Source organism: Athene noctua, chromosome Z (genome assembly GCF_965140245.1).
Source record: "Athene noctua chromosome Z, bAthNoc1.hap1.1, whole genome shotgun sequence".
NCBI lineage: Eukaryota > Metazoa > Chordata > Aves > Strigiformes > Strigidae > Athene > Athene noctua.
Genome location: NC_134077.1, coordinates 75,000,130 through 75,019,391, shown reverse-complemented (window position 1 = coordinate 75,019,391; position 19,262 = coordinate 75,000,130). Strand labels below are relative to the sequence as shown.

General features: G+C 43.5%; 1 protein-coding gene across 1 annotated transcript; it reads right to left on the bottom strand.

Moving 5' to 3' along the window:
• Positions 1 to 2,360: 2,360 nt before the first annotated feature.
• On the bottom strand, positions 2,361 to 18,638 carry SMU1 (SMU1 DNA replication regulator and spliceosomal factor). Its single transcript, XM_074932604.1, has 12 exons — positions 18,527 to 18,638; positions 18,013 to 18,223; positions 17,753 to 17,905; positions 16,703 to 16,813; positions 15,771 to 15,899; positions 14,632 to 14,751; positions 13,512 to 13,628; positions 13,182 to 13,309; positions 7,164 to 7,290; positions 5,692 to 5,859; positions 5,269 to 5,421; positions 2,361 to 4,646 (listed from the first exon to the last, which is right to left on the bottom strand). The coding sequence occupies exons 1-12, from the start codon at positions 18,550 to 18,552 to the stop codon at positions 4,548 to 4,550; spliced, it is 1,542 nt and encodes a 513-aa protein (XP_074788705.1). The 5' UTR covers positions 18,553 to 18,638; the 3' UTR covers positions 2,361 to 4,547.
• Between the last annotated feature and the right edge of the window lie 624 nt (positions 18,639 to 19,262).

Below are 19,262 nucleotides of genomic sequence, written 5' to 3'. Positions count from 1 at the left end.
GATGGGACAACGTATACATACCCTCAGCAAGTTTACAGATGACACAAAACTGGGAGAAACAGCTGCTAAGAGAGAGATGTGCTGCCATCCCAAGGGACCTCAGCAGGCTGGAGAAATGAGCTGATGGGAATTTCATTAAGTTCCACAAGGGGAAGTGCAACACCCTGTATCTGGGGAGGAACAACCCCAGGCACCAGTACATGCTAGGGGTTGTCCAGCTGGAAAGCAGCTAGGTAGAAAAGGAACCTGGGTGTCCTTGTGGACACCAACTAGAACATGAGCCAAAAATGTACCCTTTTGGAAAGAAGGCTAATGGTATCCTGGTTGCCAGCAGGTTGACAGAGGTGATTCTCCCCTCTACTCAGCACTGGTGAGGCCACACCTGGAATACTGTGTCTGGTTTTTGGCTCCCCAATACATGGGAGACATGAACATACTAGAGAGAGTTCAGTAAAGGGCCACAAAGATGCTGAAGGGACTGGAGCATTTCTCTCATGAGGAAAGGCTGAGAGAGCTGGGACTGCTCAGCCTGGAGAACAGAAGGCCCAGAGGTGATCTCACCAATGTATGTAAATAGCTGAAGGGAGGGTGCAAAGAGATAGAATCAGCTTTCCAGTGGTACCCAGTAACAGGATCAGAGACAATGGGAACACACTGAAACACGGTAGGTTCCATCCGGACATCATGAAACACTTTTTACTGTGAGGGTGACCAACCACTGGCACAGGTTACCCAAGAAGGCAGTGGAGTCTCCAACCCTGCCAGACGCAGATATCCTGTCATTCCTTGAATAAAACTTGAAAGAACACTTGTTCGTTTAGCTTATAAATCTTCTAATTTGGAGACAGGAACGGCTTAACTAGTTGGCAGCAGCAAGCGCCTGCTCTCAGACAAGCAAATGCCATTTCCTGCCCAACAAAGCAGAGGCAGAAAGGAGGCATCAGAATTTGTTACTACACAGGGAGCAGTTTACTACACAAAGAAAGTGAAAGCAGCTTCATTACCCTGTTTCATAATGCAAGCAGCACCTGTTATAGGTAAAGTTGTTATGTTCCCCTCACTTCAGCAGCATCCATCTCCTATCTTGCTCGATGGCAAGCCAAAGATTTCCCATGATTCCCCACTCTGCCCCCAGATTAAAACATTTAGCCAACTTTTTCCTTAGGATTCACCTGAAACCTGCGCTTTCCGACATACAGATCCAAGTTTGTTCAGCCTGTCTCTCACAAATCACCATGATCCAGAAGGTCACAGGGTTTATTCACAGCTATCCAGTGAACATACTGGAGACCATATCATCAACAGATGGAGTAACCCTGCCTAAGGACCACCCCTGGAACCCATGCAGACCCACAACTGGGCAGAAAGCAAAGAGCTGTACTTAAGGAACATTAAGTAATGTTAAGTAGCAAGCAGTAGGACAAGAGGTAATGGTCTCAAATTGTGCCAGGGAAGGTTTAGACTAGATATTAAGAAGTATTACTTTCCAGAAGGGGTTGTTAGGGGTTGGAATGGGCTGCCCAGGGAGGTGGTGGAGTCCCCATCCCTGGAGGTGTTTAAGAGTAGGGTTGATACAGGGCTGAGGGATCTGGTGTAGTTGGGAACTGTCAGTGTTAGGTTAATGGTTGGTGGACTGGCTGATCTTCAAGGTCTTTCCCAACCTAGGCAATTCTGTGATTTATAACTGACTTTTAGCATCACCTTTCCTATAAATCTTGGCAACGTATTTTATTTCTCTTCTTACCGCAGACTGAAGCCTGGTGTTACCAAGGTGTCCTGAATCAGAGGCAGGCCTTCTCACGGTTCAAAACCCTCAGCACCATGCAGGCACCCATGGAGATGGTCTGGTATCCCAGACCTCATGAGAAGTTGGCTCCTTTATAAAGATGTTCAAAAAGGATCTTTTATTTTTGAGATCAGGTCATCAGCTGGTCTCTGTAAGTCTTACTAGGACTCAGAGGAAGGTTTGGTTTTTCTTTGAAGATGGCAAGCTGGTAGTGGTATCAGAGCAGGGCATATCTACAGGCTCACACGTTACCTGGACAAAGTATTACCCTGACAACATCTTTTTTAAAGGTTATGCAAGAGGTGGATGTAACTGTGCAGGAACCTAAGGTTGCTTATCTTTTGCTGAGAGGGCAGCAGCTCTTCCACATATTTTCTGCAAGCACATACAGACAGGCAGCTGATTCCACCCAAGCAAGGCTGATATTCTTTGATCCCCAGTTCTGAAACAGGATGAACTGACCTATGAGACTTTCACTGTGTGGCACTCATCCCTACAAAGCATTCTGCACTTCTCTACGTATGACAGAACTCACCAGCTCCAAGCAAATAACTCAAGAATACAGCAAGGCCCATGGGTGAACAATGCTTTCTTTAATATTGGTTAAAGCACTAGATGGTGCCTTGTTCAAGTCTTACATACAGGTACATGGTGTAACACTTGGCTGATTCTCCAGAGAGGAACTGTATTCCTAGGTTACATTAAAAAAAATTAACATTGACATTAAGAAAAAAACTCAACGTATTTCTAAAAAAAAAATAATAATAATCAAGATTATCATTGAACTACAGCTGCAGTCCAGGAAGTAAGTTTTACTATTGCCCTTTTATAAGTATTAGGACATTTTGATTTTTTGTCTTGAGTTCTTAATACAATAAATTCTGAAACTCTTAAAAAGGATAAGAAATGCCAGATTTTCTACTATTTTTCAGCTAGAGAATGTATTTTAATCTTCAAACATTCAGGATTCTGACAGTTTTATTTGCTACAACTACTTTTAAAGAACAACGTAAGATATAGTTCATATTGAGGATTAGCAGTTCTGTGTAATCTGAAGGGAAAACGAACCACAAGTTTGATATCTTCTCCTGTATCAAAACTACTGATTTGCAATGGAGCTTGTCAGAGATTATTACTGTCAGATGTTTCTGAATCACCAGTCTTCTGGAAGGAAAAACAATCACTTTTTGCTATCTAAAAAATCAATTTACTGCCATATCTAAGGCAGTAGAAAACTTAGGAAATAAAATATTACAGCTAAAACCAGAGCTTAACACTACAGTTGTAGTGAACCACGAATCCTATGTGAAAAATTAAGCTGCAATTTTTCTGCATTTCCTTAGGTCACTATCAACATAGACCAATCAAGTGCACCAGTCAGTGCTGGAGGAGGTCAGTCACCAGCTGACAATCAGTATTTTCATTAGTATCAAGGCCTCCAGCTGAAAAAAAATTAGGTTTAAATTGGAACTAATTTATTAAGTCAAAGTGAAGTTACTATTGTTTGAAAGTTGCTGTGGCAGAAAAGCACTCTACAAGCGATGAGGACAGGAAACAGTGCAGCAGATTCAAATATACATGTATTTGTCTCATCATTAAAGACAAAACCTCATTTTTTGGTGCATCCTGGAAAAACTATGGTCAGACTTTAGAACAGTGTGCATTAGTCAGGATCTCAAATGGAATCACCATCTGCTCCAAACTGAAGAGCCTGAAAACTGCATTTTATCATAGTGTGGGACCTAATCATCACCTTAATTGGGTCCACAGGTAAATGAAATTTTAAAAGACCCCTTACATACTTAAGCTTTAAGTATGCCATGCCCTTTTGGTAAAACAGGAAGCTGGAAAAAAACCCAAACTGGAAAAAAACCCAAAACAACTGCAGCATGTGTGGCATCAGTGCAGTCTATGTAAACTGGCTTTTGCATGTATTAAAATATTGATCCTGTGAGAGGCCTGCTTCAGTTAAAGCTGGTCTGAAGACATTATGTACTTATTGGAAGAGGGCCCAGGCAATAATTCCTTTTAGCCTGGAAGTAAAGTAAAACAAAGGAAAAAAACAAAACAAAACAAAACAATTAAAAAAAAAAACCAAAACAACCAGAAAACCAACCAAACAAACAAAAACGCAACTGCCACATTAGGCAGGTTTATAGCAGGAAGTGCTGGGAGATCAGGAAGAATAGTTTCTTTCTGAGGAAGCTGTGTGACACTACTTAATACGTATAATTGGAAAAATTATACTGAAATCTGAACACAGCAAAACCCACTAGACTAGAAAAGTTTCTGCCTTCAAGCTGAAGACAGAGTAGCCTCATCTGCATTCCAAGAAAACTGTGCCTTTGTCTCAGCTGGAAGAGACAGCTTTACTATGCCACATAAATCATTCAGATAAAGAGAGGAGCATTTTACTGTATTCTAGGAAGTCAGCAACCACTTTTAAGTGTATCTGGTTTGTAGCTTGTTCAACTTTTATAAACACTGTAGGAAGAATACAGACTTCAGGAGACAGAAAAAACACTCCCACTGAAGTTGCTTCAGCTACTCTGGTAAAAATAAAACTATCTGAATTTACCTGATGCCTGTATTTAAGTATCAATCTACCTAATTTTAGACCAGGAATTAAAAATGGCATTCTCTGAAACCTGAACTGAAAATTGAGCAAATATCACACACTGTGCATTCAGACCTCGTTAAAGCACCAACACCAATAACCTGCAACTAACAGGAACACTTCATAGCTCATTGTAAAATCAAGCTATGGCTTCCAGAGCTTGAGGAGGCCATCTTCACTGTAAGTGGCGATCAGGTTCTGGTGGGGGTGATGAGCAATGCCAATGACATCCTTTTCATGAACCTAGAGAATAAGCAAAAAAGATGCATCAGGAGATAAACAGATTCAAGCCAAATATTCCCTTCAAACAAGAACCAGAGGAAAGCTGGACTGAGGTGTAACATGCTTCAGGCATACAGCAAAAGCAGAATAACATACTCCCCAATATTAAAATTACAGTTGCAAACAATTTTTGTAACACAGCAGTTACTTTTTGTTGGACGATGGAAGGTTCAGGGAAGGTCTACATCCACTGAAATCCACGACATCTATGTGTTCCCCATTATATTTAGACATGCAAGCTGGTATTCCGCTTTAGTTTAATGCAAGGCAAATTTAAGCGTGACAGCTTTAAATCTGATAGCTTGGTCAGATTCTCCATCAGCCAGAGCCCAGGTCAAGACATGCTCTATTCAAATAAGTTGATGGGTAAACATTTTCATAACTTCTGTAATTAAAATGGCTCTAAAAAAGCCTAAAGACATTGTACAGCCAGGTGTTCTGGTATGCATTTGTCACCAATCATGGCTGACAGAGGTAAAAGATTCCTTGATACAAGGCTTCTCCTTATGGACTTCATGAGTAATGAACACTTAGATCATCTTTGTGTTTAGAATTCTGCAAAAGCTCAAAGATAAGAACTTACAGTCAGAGTTCTCTCCAGTTTGCCAGTCACTGTGCTAAAGCAATAGAGCACAAAATCTTCACCAACACAGTAGATCCATTCACCACGAGGTGAAAGTGCAGAGCAGACAAAGTCACCACCTTCTCTCTTACCAGAGCTGAAACTCCTTACAATCTGTAAAGATAACCCCCCAAAAATATTTGGTAAGATTAAACTGCAGCATATCATTACTATGTTCAGGGCAAAAATATTTAGGCAGTACCAGGTCTGTTTAGAACACAGGATGTCTCCATAGCTGCAACTGCAAGTCAAGCTGTTCTACAAACTGGGTACAGAATAGTTTTGCAATTAAAGCAAACTGGATAAATCAGGTCTAACCCAAGACTAGTTATTAATTAAGTTTTTAGCATTTTTAAAATGACCGAGACTTGAAAGATCACATACTTGTCCTTGCATATTCATAATGACAACTGTATTCGATCTGTTGCAGACAACGAAGTGTTCTGGGTTTTTAGGCAGCAGAATGACACTGTTCACAGTAATGTCTGTCCCAGCAGTGCTGCCAAGAGACTTGAAGGTGTTTGAGCACTCTGTCGTCTTCACATTCCAAACCTAGTATGAAAAATAAATGTAAAATCAATCAGCTTTAAAAAATTAAATAAAAATAAGATTATTCAGAGTAAAGGATTCAGATTTTTTAAGGCTCCTGAAGGGAAATACGAATTTCAAAAATTTTAGTTCAAAGCAGATTTTTTTTTTAAAAAATAATCACATCTATTTTGAAGTGTGGACACCAGGAACAATTTCACTACAACTGAACCAAAAGTGAACGGTCATTATCAAAATTCAGGCTGGCTCCCTTTCATTAACTGTATTCCCTGAGGGTCGAGTCCAGACTTCCTTCCTGGTTTTAGCTGGTATCTGTGAATATATGCACAGCCTCTGCACATGCAATTTGCCTTACACAAGACAGACACAAAAATCGCTGAAAAAGCAAATCCTGGTATCTGTTGGAGAGATGTCCCAGCTTACAGCTGCTTCAGCCTCAACACCAGGGTGTTCTAGCTGTTTAGAAACAGGAAACGGAACTGCCTGTTTAATATTGAAAATAAAATGTTAACCCATTATCTGTGGAATATTTTTGTTGTTTACACACTAGTACAATCAAAACTAAAGATACCTTTTTATGCTATTCCCATGATTGGGGCAGTCTAGAAAAGAGTGTAAGTTTGAAGTAAGTTTGAAGTAATGCCCCATTTAATATGAGTAAAATCCATCACACTCCTAGGCCACATCTACAAACCAGATGTTTACCCACCCCCCATGCACTGCATTGATGCCCTACTTAATGTAGTTGTTTCTGTATTAATTCACTTATTATTAGTCAGTAATGCCCTTACACAACAATGCTTTACTACTCTTAACCACCACGCACTGAGTAGTTCCACTCTTTGCTGAGACTAGAATACAAGCCTATCACTTCTACAGTTTCATTTATGTTAGATTACCTATCTTACATGGCAAGGGACCCCTAAGCATCAAAAAAACAAACAGGTGTCCAGCACAGTAAGCAGGAAAATGCCTTTATTTTAGAAAAGGGAATCCCCACATTCTAGGGGAAGAGCTGTCACGATCAATTCTATTTATAGAATAAAGCAGTAAGAGGCAAGAAAGTATTGCACTTATGTCCTCCTTTCACAAATACAGCAGAAACAGGCTCTGCAGCAGTTTGTAAGCACGGTATGAAACTTCATCAGTTCTAATTTACACCAATCTACAGCAAAGGTCACAAGCAGAAAGACATTATTGCAGATAACCCCAAGTCCTTCTGCAGTGACTGCAACAGTTATAACAAACCGGCTATAACATGCAAACAGTTTGAATGTGTTACTTACAAAGCATAAATGCTATCTTACCTTCACTGTGCCATCAGAGGATGCACTGATAATATAGTGTCCATCCTGGGTAAAAGTAGCTTCATTGACGAAGGAAGAATGACCACGGAATTCCTTTAAAGTTTTCCCGGATTTTAGACCATGAATCCTGTCAAACAGAGGTCACAACTGAGTGCGCAACTGAGGTAGTATGAACCACCCTATGGCTTCACCATATTCTACATCTGAGATACCTTTGATAGGCAACAGTAGAAAGTGCTAAAAGCTTACAACTTTTGGAATTTTATCACAAGCCCCTTTCATCAAAGACATTATACTTTCCTGTTAAAAGCTTAGGGAAATACCAACAACCTTCATCCTCAAGGACCTGTATGCAATATACACCATATATATTAGAAGACAGAGCTATGAAAGGGGAAATGAAGCGGCTGATAAAACAAAAATTAAAGTTTCAAAGTCTCTAGTCCAACACACTCAACTTTAAGTGAGGTCAGCTTGCTCAGGGCCTTGACTAAGGCCTTGTCCTGTCAAGTTAAGAAAAATTCTTCCTGAAACTAGCCAGAATTTTTATCTTTTGCAAGCTGTTGCCATTGCCTCTTACTGTGCAACTCTATAAGAAGCTTGCTCAGTCATCTAAAAGGAACTTATATTGCTAATGTACATCAGCCTTAAATTGTATACCTACTGGCTACAGAAATACGGTTTTCAAGCAGAAGTCTGAACCCTTAAGAATGAAATTCCTTATTCCATTTGAGGCCTGCTGTCCTCAATTCAACATCGAACTTTACATAATTTCAATTAAAATGTTTATGCTATAGTTCATATGTATCAGGATTTAAATAGATTCACATTTCCCATTAAGATGTTTTGTAATGCCTGTTCATTGTGCAGTTGCCTCTAGATGTACACGTTTCTTCATTTTCATCTAAAGCAGTACCATTGGTACCACTGGGTTTTACAGTACAGGCAAAAACCTAAACCTATTAAACATACTACATAATCCCATTCTATGAAACATAAAATAGATATAGTCATCAAGCACTGGATCAATCTGATTCACAGTCTAAGTCCTACATCCTGCAACTCAGTTTTGAAAAAGATGAGGAATTTGGAAACCTTGACAAACCAGATAGATGGACTGAGAGAAACCTGATGATATTGAGAACAAATTGTTGCAGAACCACCTCTGGCATGAGAATCAACCAGGGGGCTGACTGGCTGCAGAGAAGGTCTGCAGCAAGGGACCTGGTGAGCCTTGCAGAAAACAAATTGAAAGCCAGCAGCATGCCGTGGCACTGGGGAAACACAGCCACACCCCACACGCAGTAGGAGAGCACAGTCTGCAGATCAAGGTTCACCCCTACTTGACAGAGGTGTAGCCACCTCTGGAGGAACATGTCCAGTTTTGGGCCCACACTCAGGGGCCACCAAGATGGCTGGAGCACTGGACCACATAATGTACGAGGAGAAGCTGAGAGGGCTGGGTGTGTTCAGCCCAGAGAAGTGAAGTTCAGTAGCATCCAATTGCTGTCTTCTTTGTAGACAAAAAAGTTAAACAAATTATTAAATCAGGATAATCCCAAAGGACACTAACAGTGAACTAGACAATACTGATCTAAGATGCTTTCAACTGTAGCAAAGTGCCTGCATGGCAACAGAAGAGCTTTGCTGCAAACCAAATCTATGCAGCAGAGACCAAATTCCACTCAGTAACAAGACAAAAAATAGGTGCAGGATCAGAACTGCTGCACCACAGAAATGTTAAGCAACACTTTCCAGATGCTAAGAGCTGCAGGAACAAGGGTTAGATGAGGTTGTTTCCCATCTGGTAACTTAGGTTAGAACAGAGTTTGAGTATTTTTGAGATTATTTGCTAGTATTAAAAGTTACAATTGACTTTAATTCTTGCAATGATCCTTTAAATTAAAAAAAAATAAGAAATTATATCAAAGTCCTTATTAAACACCTGAAAAATTTTAACTATTTGGTTAATATCACTAACAAATTTTTACAGAATAAATGGAGTCAGGTTCTTCTCAGAGGTGCACTGCTAAAGGACAAGAGGCAAAGGGCACAAGTGAAAAAGGAAAAAAAACAAATCAAAACAAAACATCTTTAGGTCCAGACAGGATTTTCTCTGAGAGGGTTGTACAGCCCTAGGACAGATGCCAAGAAGACCAGTAGGGTCTCCACTCATGGAGATTTTGAGAACTCAGCTGGACAAGGCCTTGAGCAAGTTGTCCTAAATGACAGGTTGGTTGTGTTTTGACAAGCATATTGGACTAGAGACCTCTAGATGTACCTTCTAAATTAAACTATTTTATAATTTATGCCTACTCTGCCTTAAACAGACATTTGAACCTTCTTCGAGCACAGAAGCAAGCCTAATCACCTTCATACGTGTCCCACAACAATCCACTGCTTTATCATGTCATTGCTTATCAGAGTACCTGCACACCAGGTATGCTGCAGTAACTGTATGCATGTAAGTTAGCATGTGGAAAGCATCAGGTAATGCCAAGTTTGTTCAGTTTAGCCCAGTGTACTGGGTCTGGCTGAGCTGGAATTGGATTTCCCCTATAGCAGCCCTCACGGTGCTGTGGTTCATGCCGGGAGCTGGCGGGGTGTTGGTAGCACCCTGGTGTTGTGGCTGCTGCTGAGCAGTGCTTACACAGCACCAAGGCTCTTTCTGACATTTCCACCCCCACTGCAACAGTGGGCAAGATCTTGGGAGGGGACACAGCCAGGACAGCTGACCCCAACTGACCAAGGGGATATTCCATACCATATGACGTCTGCTCAGTATAAAGCTGGGAGAAAGGAGGAAGGGGGTGGGGTCACCCTTGGTCCTCCGAGGCAACTACTATGCGTATTGGAGCCCTGCTCCTGAGAAGGCCCCACAGCGCCTGTCCATGGGAAGTAGAGAGTAAATCTGTTTGCTTTTTTTTGCTTCTGCACACAGACCTTTGTTTCGCTTTGCTTATACTAAAGCTGCTGTTGTTTTACCCACAAGGGCTGGTTTATCTTACTTTCTTTCCCCTCTTTGCCCTGTTGAGGAACAAGGGGAAAAGGGGGGGTGGAGTGATAGAGCGACTTGGTGGATACCTGACATTTAGCCAAGGTCAAACCATCACACCCAGCCACATTAAGAGGGATGTACTTCCTTGGATTTTCTGCAGATAGACCATATATCCAACTGCCGTAACTGCACTGACACACTATCAACTTGCTGAACTACACTAACTGGATTACGCACCAAAGTGACTCCAAAGTGTGTATAAAGAAATCAACTCCCATTCCTGGGTTCCCAAGAACTCAGCTCGTGGGCCTTGACATCATGAAATTTCACTGCCCAAAAAGAATGTCACAGACATTAAAAAATTGAACTATATAGATAGGTTTAAAAAAACCCACAGCTCATATTCCAAGATAGTGCTGGTGCTACAGAAGCAAGGGATGGTTTGCATGAGAAATTGAAAGAATTCCCATGCCCAAAACCAGAACTGCATAGACAGCCTGGAAAAATAATTATCTTTTGAGAGTTAAGAGAAAAATGATCCTGTCACTATGGCTCTTTTTCATCACTGAAAGTTTTTTTCTCTCGCCAGCACAAATATATAAACCACATGGCCACAGTTTTTCTCTAACAGATTCCAAAACAGCAGTACACGTCAGACAATCACAGAATAACTTAGGCTGGAAGAGATCACAGAAGACCTCTGTTCTACTGCTCTCCTCAAAGAAGCATCAACTTTCAAGTCACTCGTGGTCTTTTTCAGTTTAGCTTTGAAACTCTTCAAGGGTTGAGATTCCCACCCAGCCTGACCTAACTCTCTCAGCATTTCACTTCCTGTGGGTTGTCCCTTGTAGAAACTGTGCACCTGAGAAGAGTCTGGTATTGTCTTACCTATTACTACCTCTAGATAAGGCAACTAGGTCTTTTTTTTCTAGGTCGGTCAGGCCCAGTTCTCTCAGTCGTCCCTTATACACCATGGACAGCTGAAGAGATGGATCAAAAACCAGCACTGTAAAGCATTGGAAAGGCTGTACTGCCATTTCCAGATACAAACTGCAACCCCTGCTCCTGAAGCTCTCAGGGTCTATGAGCCTGTCTGTCTTCCAGGGTTGGATCTCTAATGTCCCATGTCAGACTGCTGGAAAGAACAGATGCCCAGAAAACACTTCATATGGTCCTTCTTCCTCTTGTTCCCACTCTAAAGGTAGTTCTCTGGATCCAAGAGAGATAGGACCGGTGAATCTGGGGGCTGGGATTAGAGATGGATTCAGGGTGTGAGCTGGGACAAGAACCCTTAAAAGGGCTGGCAATGACTGATTTAGGAAGCAGCAACATGATGCAAGTGATTGTCCCCAAATGTGTAGGGTTGCGCTTTATCTCCTCTAGCCCACATACAGCTCACAGGGACACACAGACCCTTATTCAAGGCCTCAGGAGACATGACTATTGCAACTGAGATTCTCAAGCACTTCAGGACTTTTGGAAATTTTGCTCTATTCAGCAACTATCAGAAGGAAGCAGAGAAGATGCACCAAAATACTTCAGGCTACTCTCAGAGGATTTCTTTAGATCAGAGAAAAAGAAGAGCCCACGACACTGCTTCACGAAGAAAATAAACTGGGTGGAACCAACTACTGTCACATTACCTCTTAAAGTTAGTAAAATATTCTGGGGCCAGTCCTGGTTTAAATCTTTATTGATGATCTAGACAAAAGGATCTAGTGCACCCTCAGTCAGTTTGCAGGTGACACCCAGTTGGGTGGGAGTGTTGATCTGCTCGAGGGTGGGGAGGCTCTGCAGAGAGACCTGGACAGGCTGGAGCCATGGGCTGAGCCCAACTGGGGGAGTGTCAATAAGGTCAAATGCCGGGGGCTGCCCTTGGGCCACAACAACCCCCAGCAGCGATACAGGCTTGGGGAGGAGTGGCTGGAGAGCTGCCAGTCAGAGAGGGACATGGGGGTGTTGATTGACAGCCGGCTGAACAGGAGCCAGCAGTGTGCCCAGGGGGCCAAGAAGGCCAACGGCATCCTGGCTTGTGTCAGCAATAGCGTGGCCAGCAGGGACAGGGAAGGGATCTTACCCCTGTACTGGGCACTGGTGAGGCCGCACCTCGATGTCTGGGTTCAGTTTTGGGCCCCTCACTCCAAGAAGGACATTGAATGACTCGAGCGTGTCCAGAGAAGGGCAACGGAGCTGGTGCAGGGTCTGGAGCACAGGTCGTACGAGGAGCGGCTGAGGGAACTGGGGGGGTTTAGTCTGGAGAAGAGGAGGCTGAGGGGAGACCTCATCGCCCTCTACAGCTCCCTGAAAGGAGGGTGCAGAGAGCTGGGGATGAGCCTCTTTAACCAAGTAACAAGCAACAGGACAAGAGGGAATGACCTCAAGTTGCACCAGGGAAGGTTTAGGCTGGATATTAGGAAGCATTTCTTTACAGAACAGGTTGCTGGGTGTTGGAATGGGCTGTCCAGGGAGGTGGTGGAGGCCCCATCCCTGGAGGGGTTTAAGAGTCGGGCTGACATAGCGCTGAGGGATCTGGTGTAGTTGAAAATGGTCAGTGTTAGGTTAATGGTTGGACTAGATGATCTTCAAGGTCTTTTCTAACCTAGATGATTCTGTGATTAGGCTGTTTCAAAAGATGTCATCATCCTGTTACCCTCAGGATCTTTTTTACCCTAAGCTTATTATAAAAGATGTTATTTTTGAAGGTTAACACAACTGTTTCTTAAGCTTAAAGTCTTCCAGAAAGAAAAGGGACATGGTCAATATAAATAACAGTACATCAGAAGTAGTACTTGGCCCCTAGTCCTGGAATAATGCAAGTTAATCAAGGTGAAAGGTGAAACTTTCAAACTATTCCTTTCCAACTCTTTGCAATCATTCTGTCCTATTAGTATTAAAACTCAGTGCAAAAGGATCAAATCCCAGGTCAAATGAATCTGTATTCAAAAGTTTAACTACTTAATGTGAAAATTTTGTTTTCTTTCCTCCTTGCACTGTAGCTCACACATTTTCAGTTTATTTACCTGATTGTCTGATCAAAAGAAGCACTAAGAATTTGGCTGCTGTCTTTAGAGAAACTGAGGCATGTAACACCTTTACTGTGTGCTCGTTCAAATCTTCTCAGACACTGACCACTCTGGATCTTCCACACCTGGAAAGGAAACAGCAAATGAAACAGAGTTGTTACTTTGTTATGACATCACAGAAACTTAAATATCAGAGGCAATACGTATCTGTTTCTGAGCCATGCTAAACTTCAATACTTTTCTTATGGAACTGCAACGTTACTGCAATTGCAAGTGAAACTTTCTAGTCACCATCTCTACTAACATACTATATAAAAAGATTCGTACCTTGATCTTTCCATCTTGTGCTCCGGTTGCTAGCATTTCTGTGTCTCTACTGAAGCACATGCACAGCACTGCATCATCCATCATCATAAAATTATCTTGTGCCTGGTATTTCAGATCCTAAATGAAAGCAGAAGATTCACCAGGCAAAACAGTGAATTCATTGAAACATATTTTAAGGAAAAGTGCAAAAGTACTAGCAGTTTTAACTTCAGTTATATTTTACAACCTATCATCAAGCAGACCTCACAGCCTTATAACAACAGGGAAGTGCTACCGTCACTATTTTAGAGGCAACAACAACGATCCAGAACAGTAAAATAATGTTATTGCAGATGGAAGTCTATGACAAACCAAACAATTAAACTCATGTAAAGATTCCAGACCAATATTTTAATCGCCCAAACAGACACCCTTTTCAGATTGACAGTCCCTAAGAAACTATCCTGGGTTGCAGTGTATTCTATTACCATCCTCATGAGCTGTCGAAATCAGGTGGGGCATTGTTTCCTTGCTTCCCCCCCCCACCCCCGACTATCTTTCTGTTAATGGCCCATCAATGCCATGCAGCATAACTCGGAGATAACTCCCTCTGGACCATCTTCTGTTAATGATCTTAATCAACATTTGGCCTCATGACTCATTATCCCATTGTGAGACGCTCCACCCAGAGGGAGAAAACCAGCATTCCATCCTGGAAATAACCTGAGATTCTGAGTACCAAAGACCTCTCTTTTCCACTGGATTTCCAGAGGACAGGAGCTACTTAGCCACCACTGGACTTTTCTGAGGAAGAGCAGATCTGTTTGTTTTTTTTTTCTACGGGATCACTGCTTCGGGGGGACTGCAGCCACCATTCTATCAGACTGCTACCACCACCTTGATTAACAGTGTGTCAGGTTGTATCCTGACTCTGTCAGTTTAACGCAGTGTTATCTGCCTTTATAATTTTTTTTTTCCTTATTAAATTGTTATTCTGACTTGGTGCCTCCAACTAGTTTGTTTTCAAACTAGCACATATTTAGACTGACAGTCCCTGAGAAACAAAGTATAAACTCAAAGAATAAATAAAACAAAGTGCTTTGGGCAACAAACGATCCATGTGAAATAAGGCTCAATTTACCTTCCTAATCTTTCCAGTAGTGAAGTTCCATACTTCAATGAAACCATCAACAGAGCCAGTAACCAGATACTGTCCGTCTGGGGAAAACCGAGCACACTCTACATGCGACTTCTGCCCAAACTGTTTTATAGGAAAATATAAATTAAGCATAATTATAAAAAAAATTTTAAAGGCAATTTAAAAGCAGCAGTTTATTAAAACATACCTGTAGTCTCATTTTGGTGACAAAAATACAGTATTTCTAGAGGTGTGCATTCTCAAATTTAACATTAACGTACAAAAACTCCAGTCAATACCTACATACTAGCACTTCAAAAACAACCAAACAAAAACCCCTGTCCTTTTGATCTGGTAATAGCTGTGAAACATACATCAAACACTGCACGCCTACAGCAGCAGTTGGGTTGGTTGTCTTCATCTTTTTTTGCTTTGCAGTGAATTGCCTATGCTAACAGAACACACTATGTATCCCTAGCAGACTTCAAAAATTTCTGAAGTAGTGCAAGTTGCTTCACTTGGAATGGTGTTTCTCCAGTGAAATTTTCACAGAGACTGTTGGAGAGACTGCCTTATCCACACTATGAGTGCTGCAGGACAACTGTGTCATTACAGCACAGTTTTCTTTCTCTTTTGAAATCCATATGATAAAATCCTTAAAAAGGAAATACTGATCACATTAGTAGACTTGGTACGTAGTATTTCATGATTAAAACTCAAGTGGTTCACAAAAGCTAATATGCACGCATAGAAGTTTAAGACACAAGTATTTCCTCACACAAAGAAGGGGACTAAGTAAACCACTTCTGATAACTGAGTGATTCTGAAGAAACACTCAGTTTCTTCACTTCTGAGAACTGAGTGATTCTAAAGACACAATTAATACTTTTACAATATTCACAAATACTGTGAGCACTTTATGTTGTTAAGGGACCTCATTTCTGACACTCACAAAAAGTCTCTCAATGAGATAAAGCATGGAGAAGAAGGATTTAAAAAGAAAAGGAGGGAGAGGGAGAAAGGGAAATTATTTACAAAAAAAAAAAGAGAAGAGAATTCAGAATGTTTACTCTTATCTTCTAACATAAAGCACAGGAAGGAATCAGCAGCAGTATCACACACAAAAGGAAACACAATATCACCTTAATATGTCTGCTCAGCTGTGTGGGAAACTTTTCTTCTTCTACATCTTTCACAGCTGCTTTGCCTCTGAACAAGTCAATTGTCATACCAGGAGGAAGCAGTCCCTGATGCTGCTGCCATTTCAGTGCCTTTTGAGGAGTTGAAAAGCATACTGTTAGGTATCAGTTAATATATATCTTCCTCATCAAAGCTTGCCTCTAATTAACACAATACAGCAAGTTTTCTGTACCCTTACAAATTGTACACCTCTACAATTTGAGACAAATGCACTGCAAACAATTACTTGAAACAAATCTACCACCTTGCTTATGTCCACAAACAAAACAGAAAGCTTTCCCAAATATTTTTTGCAAGTGAGAATGACTCAGGCCCACCCTTCTCATTTATTAAGAGGTGATACTGCTTCTCACTGTCCTACTCTGTCTGTTAAGTGTTGCTATTATTAGTGTTTGAATTAAATTGGTGTTCTTTTTCTTCCCCTAACAAATTTGTCTTTTGCTGGTGATCATAATGGGTGAGTCATCCCTTCCTGTCCTTATCTCAATTCCTTATCTCTAGCCTTTTGTTGTGTTATCTCCTCCCCATCCCTGAGATGAGCAGACTTCGTGGGGCTCAGTTGCTCTCTGGGCTCATACCATTACAAAGTGCAAAAACAGAAACAGTGTGTGTTAGGGGAGATTATTTTCAAAGTACACACTCTGTGCTGAGCATTTATTCTACAGAATAAATCTACCGTTGGAGTACTGACTCTTCCTACAACCACTAAATTCTTGCCACATACAGGAAATACCATTTTTAACTATACCACATCTAAGTGTGCAATATTTAAGCCTTACTTTTATAGAGTTGGAGAATCAACTACATCACACTGAATTTTATGCAGCAAAGATCTACAGAAACAGACACATTTGAAAAATTTTTCAAGAATTACCTGTCCCAACAATGCCATAAGACGAGATGGAGGTACCACGCTGACTTCTCCAGCTAAAGCTTGTGCAATGGCAGCTCTCCGCTTCTCTTTGCTACTTCCATCTGGGTATGCCTAGAAAGATTATTTTTATGAAGTGATTCTTCTAAGCTATTTTTCATAAAAAACATTAATTGCTCTGCATTGAAGCCCCTTCCAGACTCATTTTCTATTAAGTCTTCAAAACAGCCCTTGTTTTTATCACCAACCCTTAAAACATTTGGAATATACTTTCAAAAAAATGTCAGACTGACATAGTCAGAAATAATGCTCTATTATTACTGTTATTATATAATGACAATTTTATTTGAAAAATGTACATTTTCTTCTGCATATGTAAAACAAAAAAAGGCACAGATGTCATTCTGTGGCAGGACACAGGTATAAATCCCCAAACTCCCACCTGCAGTATACTTTAAAACCACTGCTCTTCTGCCTCATGATCAAGTGTTACATGTAATTTCCCAAAAACTTCATATAATGTTGTCCTGGTTCAGCTAGGATAGGGTTAAGTTTTCCCCAGCAGAGAAGGGGAAGGGATCTCCAGCCGGGTTATTCATAACATGCTGGAGCCTGGGAATTTTTTTCCTTTGTGGCTGTGGTAGCAGGGAGCACAGGGCTGTCTGTAACCATTGAGGTATTTCTCTGTAAATATTTTGTCTTGTTCATTGTTATTACTGTTTACTGTTGTTATCATTGCTACGGTTGTTGTTCAGATTGTTTATTATCACACTGTTGTATTAAATTTCTTCTTATCTCAACCCGGGGTTTGTGCCCTACTTGTGTCCGGGGGGGGGTGGGGGTGGGGGGGTGGGGGGGGTGTACACAACGGCAACACGGTCTCCGGTCCCAGCAGGGCTTAAGCCAGCACAAATGTATAAAATGCTCAAACTGGGACGCTGCAAATTCTAACTCCCAGAATGGAAAAGATGTCATAAGCCATTAGCAACTTGGACCTGGGCTAGGGGTCATGCAAGACAGCATCCTGAGGTCTCCAAGAAGAGTGTAACATACCTCACGAGGATCAAAGTAAGACCTGGCCAGAAGGTTTTCGAGGTGGATGTACCGCTCTGGCTGAGTTTGTTTTAGCATGATCATGGGATCTGTTTGTCTCAGGAGAGACCTGGCAGCACCTAGTTCCCGGAGCTCAATCAACTCCAGCACAACCTGCATCAAGAAACAAACATATGCATTAGCAAATCTTAAGTGGGAGACACCAGAGAGGGGCTTCCGACCAAACCAGAGGAGGCCACACACAGCCCGTGTTCGCTGACCTGCTCGTAAAGATCAATGAGGGTCTTGTCGGGCAGCTTCAGCGACTGTATGGCTTGCAACACTGTGTCCCAGTGCCCGCTGTTGATGTCAGCCACAAAGCTCTCAATGCTGTCCACAGTGTTGAGGGACACAGTAGTTTCTTCCTGAAGGGTGGCGAGGGCTCGGTGGAGGCTGTTCTCCTTCAGGTACTGCATGATCAGCCGGATCACGCTGCAAGGAAACCCCGCGCAGTCACGGCACCGGCCTCACGGGCTACCCTTCCCCGCGGTCCCCCCCAGCTGCCACAGCCCCCTCCCGCCCGGGTGCCCATCCGTGGCGGAGCGGGTGCCGCAGCCGTGACCACTCTCACGTCCTCCCCTCGGCCACGCCGCCCCACAACGGCTCCCGCGTCGGCCCGGCTCCACCGTCCTCTCCTGGCACCGGGTTCGGGGCCGACGCCAGGACCGAGACCGAGACCCCTCCCCGCCACCGGGATCGGGACCGGCACCCCCCCGCCGCCACCACCTCACGTACTCGGAGGACTCGATTTCAATCGACATCTTGAAGCCCCGCCACCGCTCACGAAATGCCCTCCGCCACCTCCCCGCGCCTTCCGGCCTGACGCTCCGCGGCTTCCGGGCCGCGCCGCGCGGGACCGCCCCCTCACTCGGCACGCCGGCAGGGGCGGAGCCGCAGCGCGCATGCGCACTAGGACACCCGCGCCGCGCCGCGCGGGACCGCCCCCCCACCCGGCACGCCACAGGGGCGGAGCCGCAGCGCGCATGCGCATTGGGACACCCGCGCCGCGCCGCGCGGGACCGCCCCCCCACCCGGCACGCAGGCAGGGGCGGAGCCGCAGCGCGCATGCGCACTGGGACACCCGCGCCGCGCTGCGCGGGACCGCCCCCCCCACTCGGCACGCCGGCGGGGGAGCCGTAGCGCGCATGCGCACTGGGATACCGCGCCGCGGCGGCGGGCCGTGGTGCGCCCCCTGGCGGGGACAGCGCGTCAGCGCGGGCTGCTGGGGCCTGCGGAGCGTGGCGGGGGAGGGGCAGCGTCCGGGTCGCGCCGAGGGCGCCCGCGGCCGCCGAGCCCGGGGTGGCGGGCCCTGGGGCCTGGGGCCCGCGGGCCCGGGTTCGGCAGCGCCGGGAGACCCAGCAGCCTCCCTGTCCTTGCTGTTGCTCATCAGGTAGGTAAATTGGAACGGTTATTGGGCTTAAGGCCTGTGATGCAGCACAAGCCAAACGCAGGTTTCAGGGAAGCAGGATGA

Excerpts from the sequence above, each read along its gene's own strand:
- SMU1 (XM_074932604.1), bottom strand. The coding sequence starts at position 18,552 with ATGTCGATTGAAATCGAGTCCTCCGA. Across the intron at positions 16,814-17,752 it reads CTTACTTTGATCCTCGTGAG|GCATACCCAGATGGAAGTAG; the intron begins GTATGTTACACT and ends TAATCTTTCTAG. Across the intron at positions 7,291-13,181 it reads TCTTTTGATCAGACAATCAG|GATTCATGGTCTAAAATCCG; the intron begins GTAAATAAACTG and ends TCTGTTTGACAG.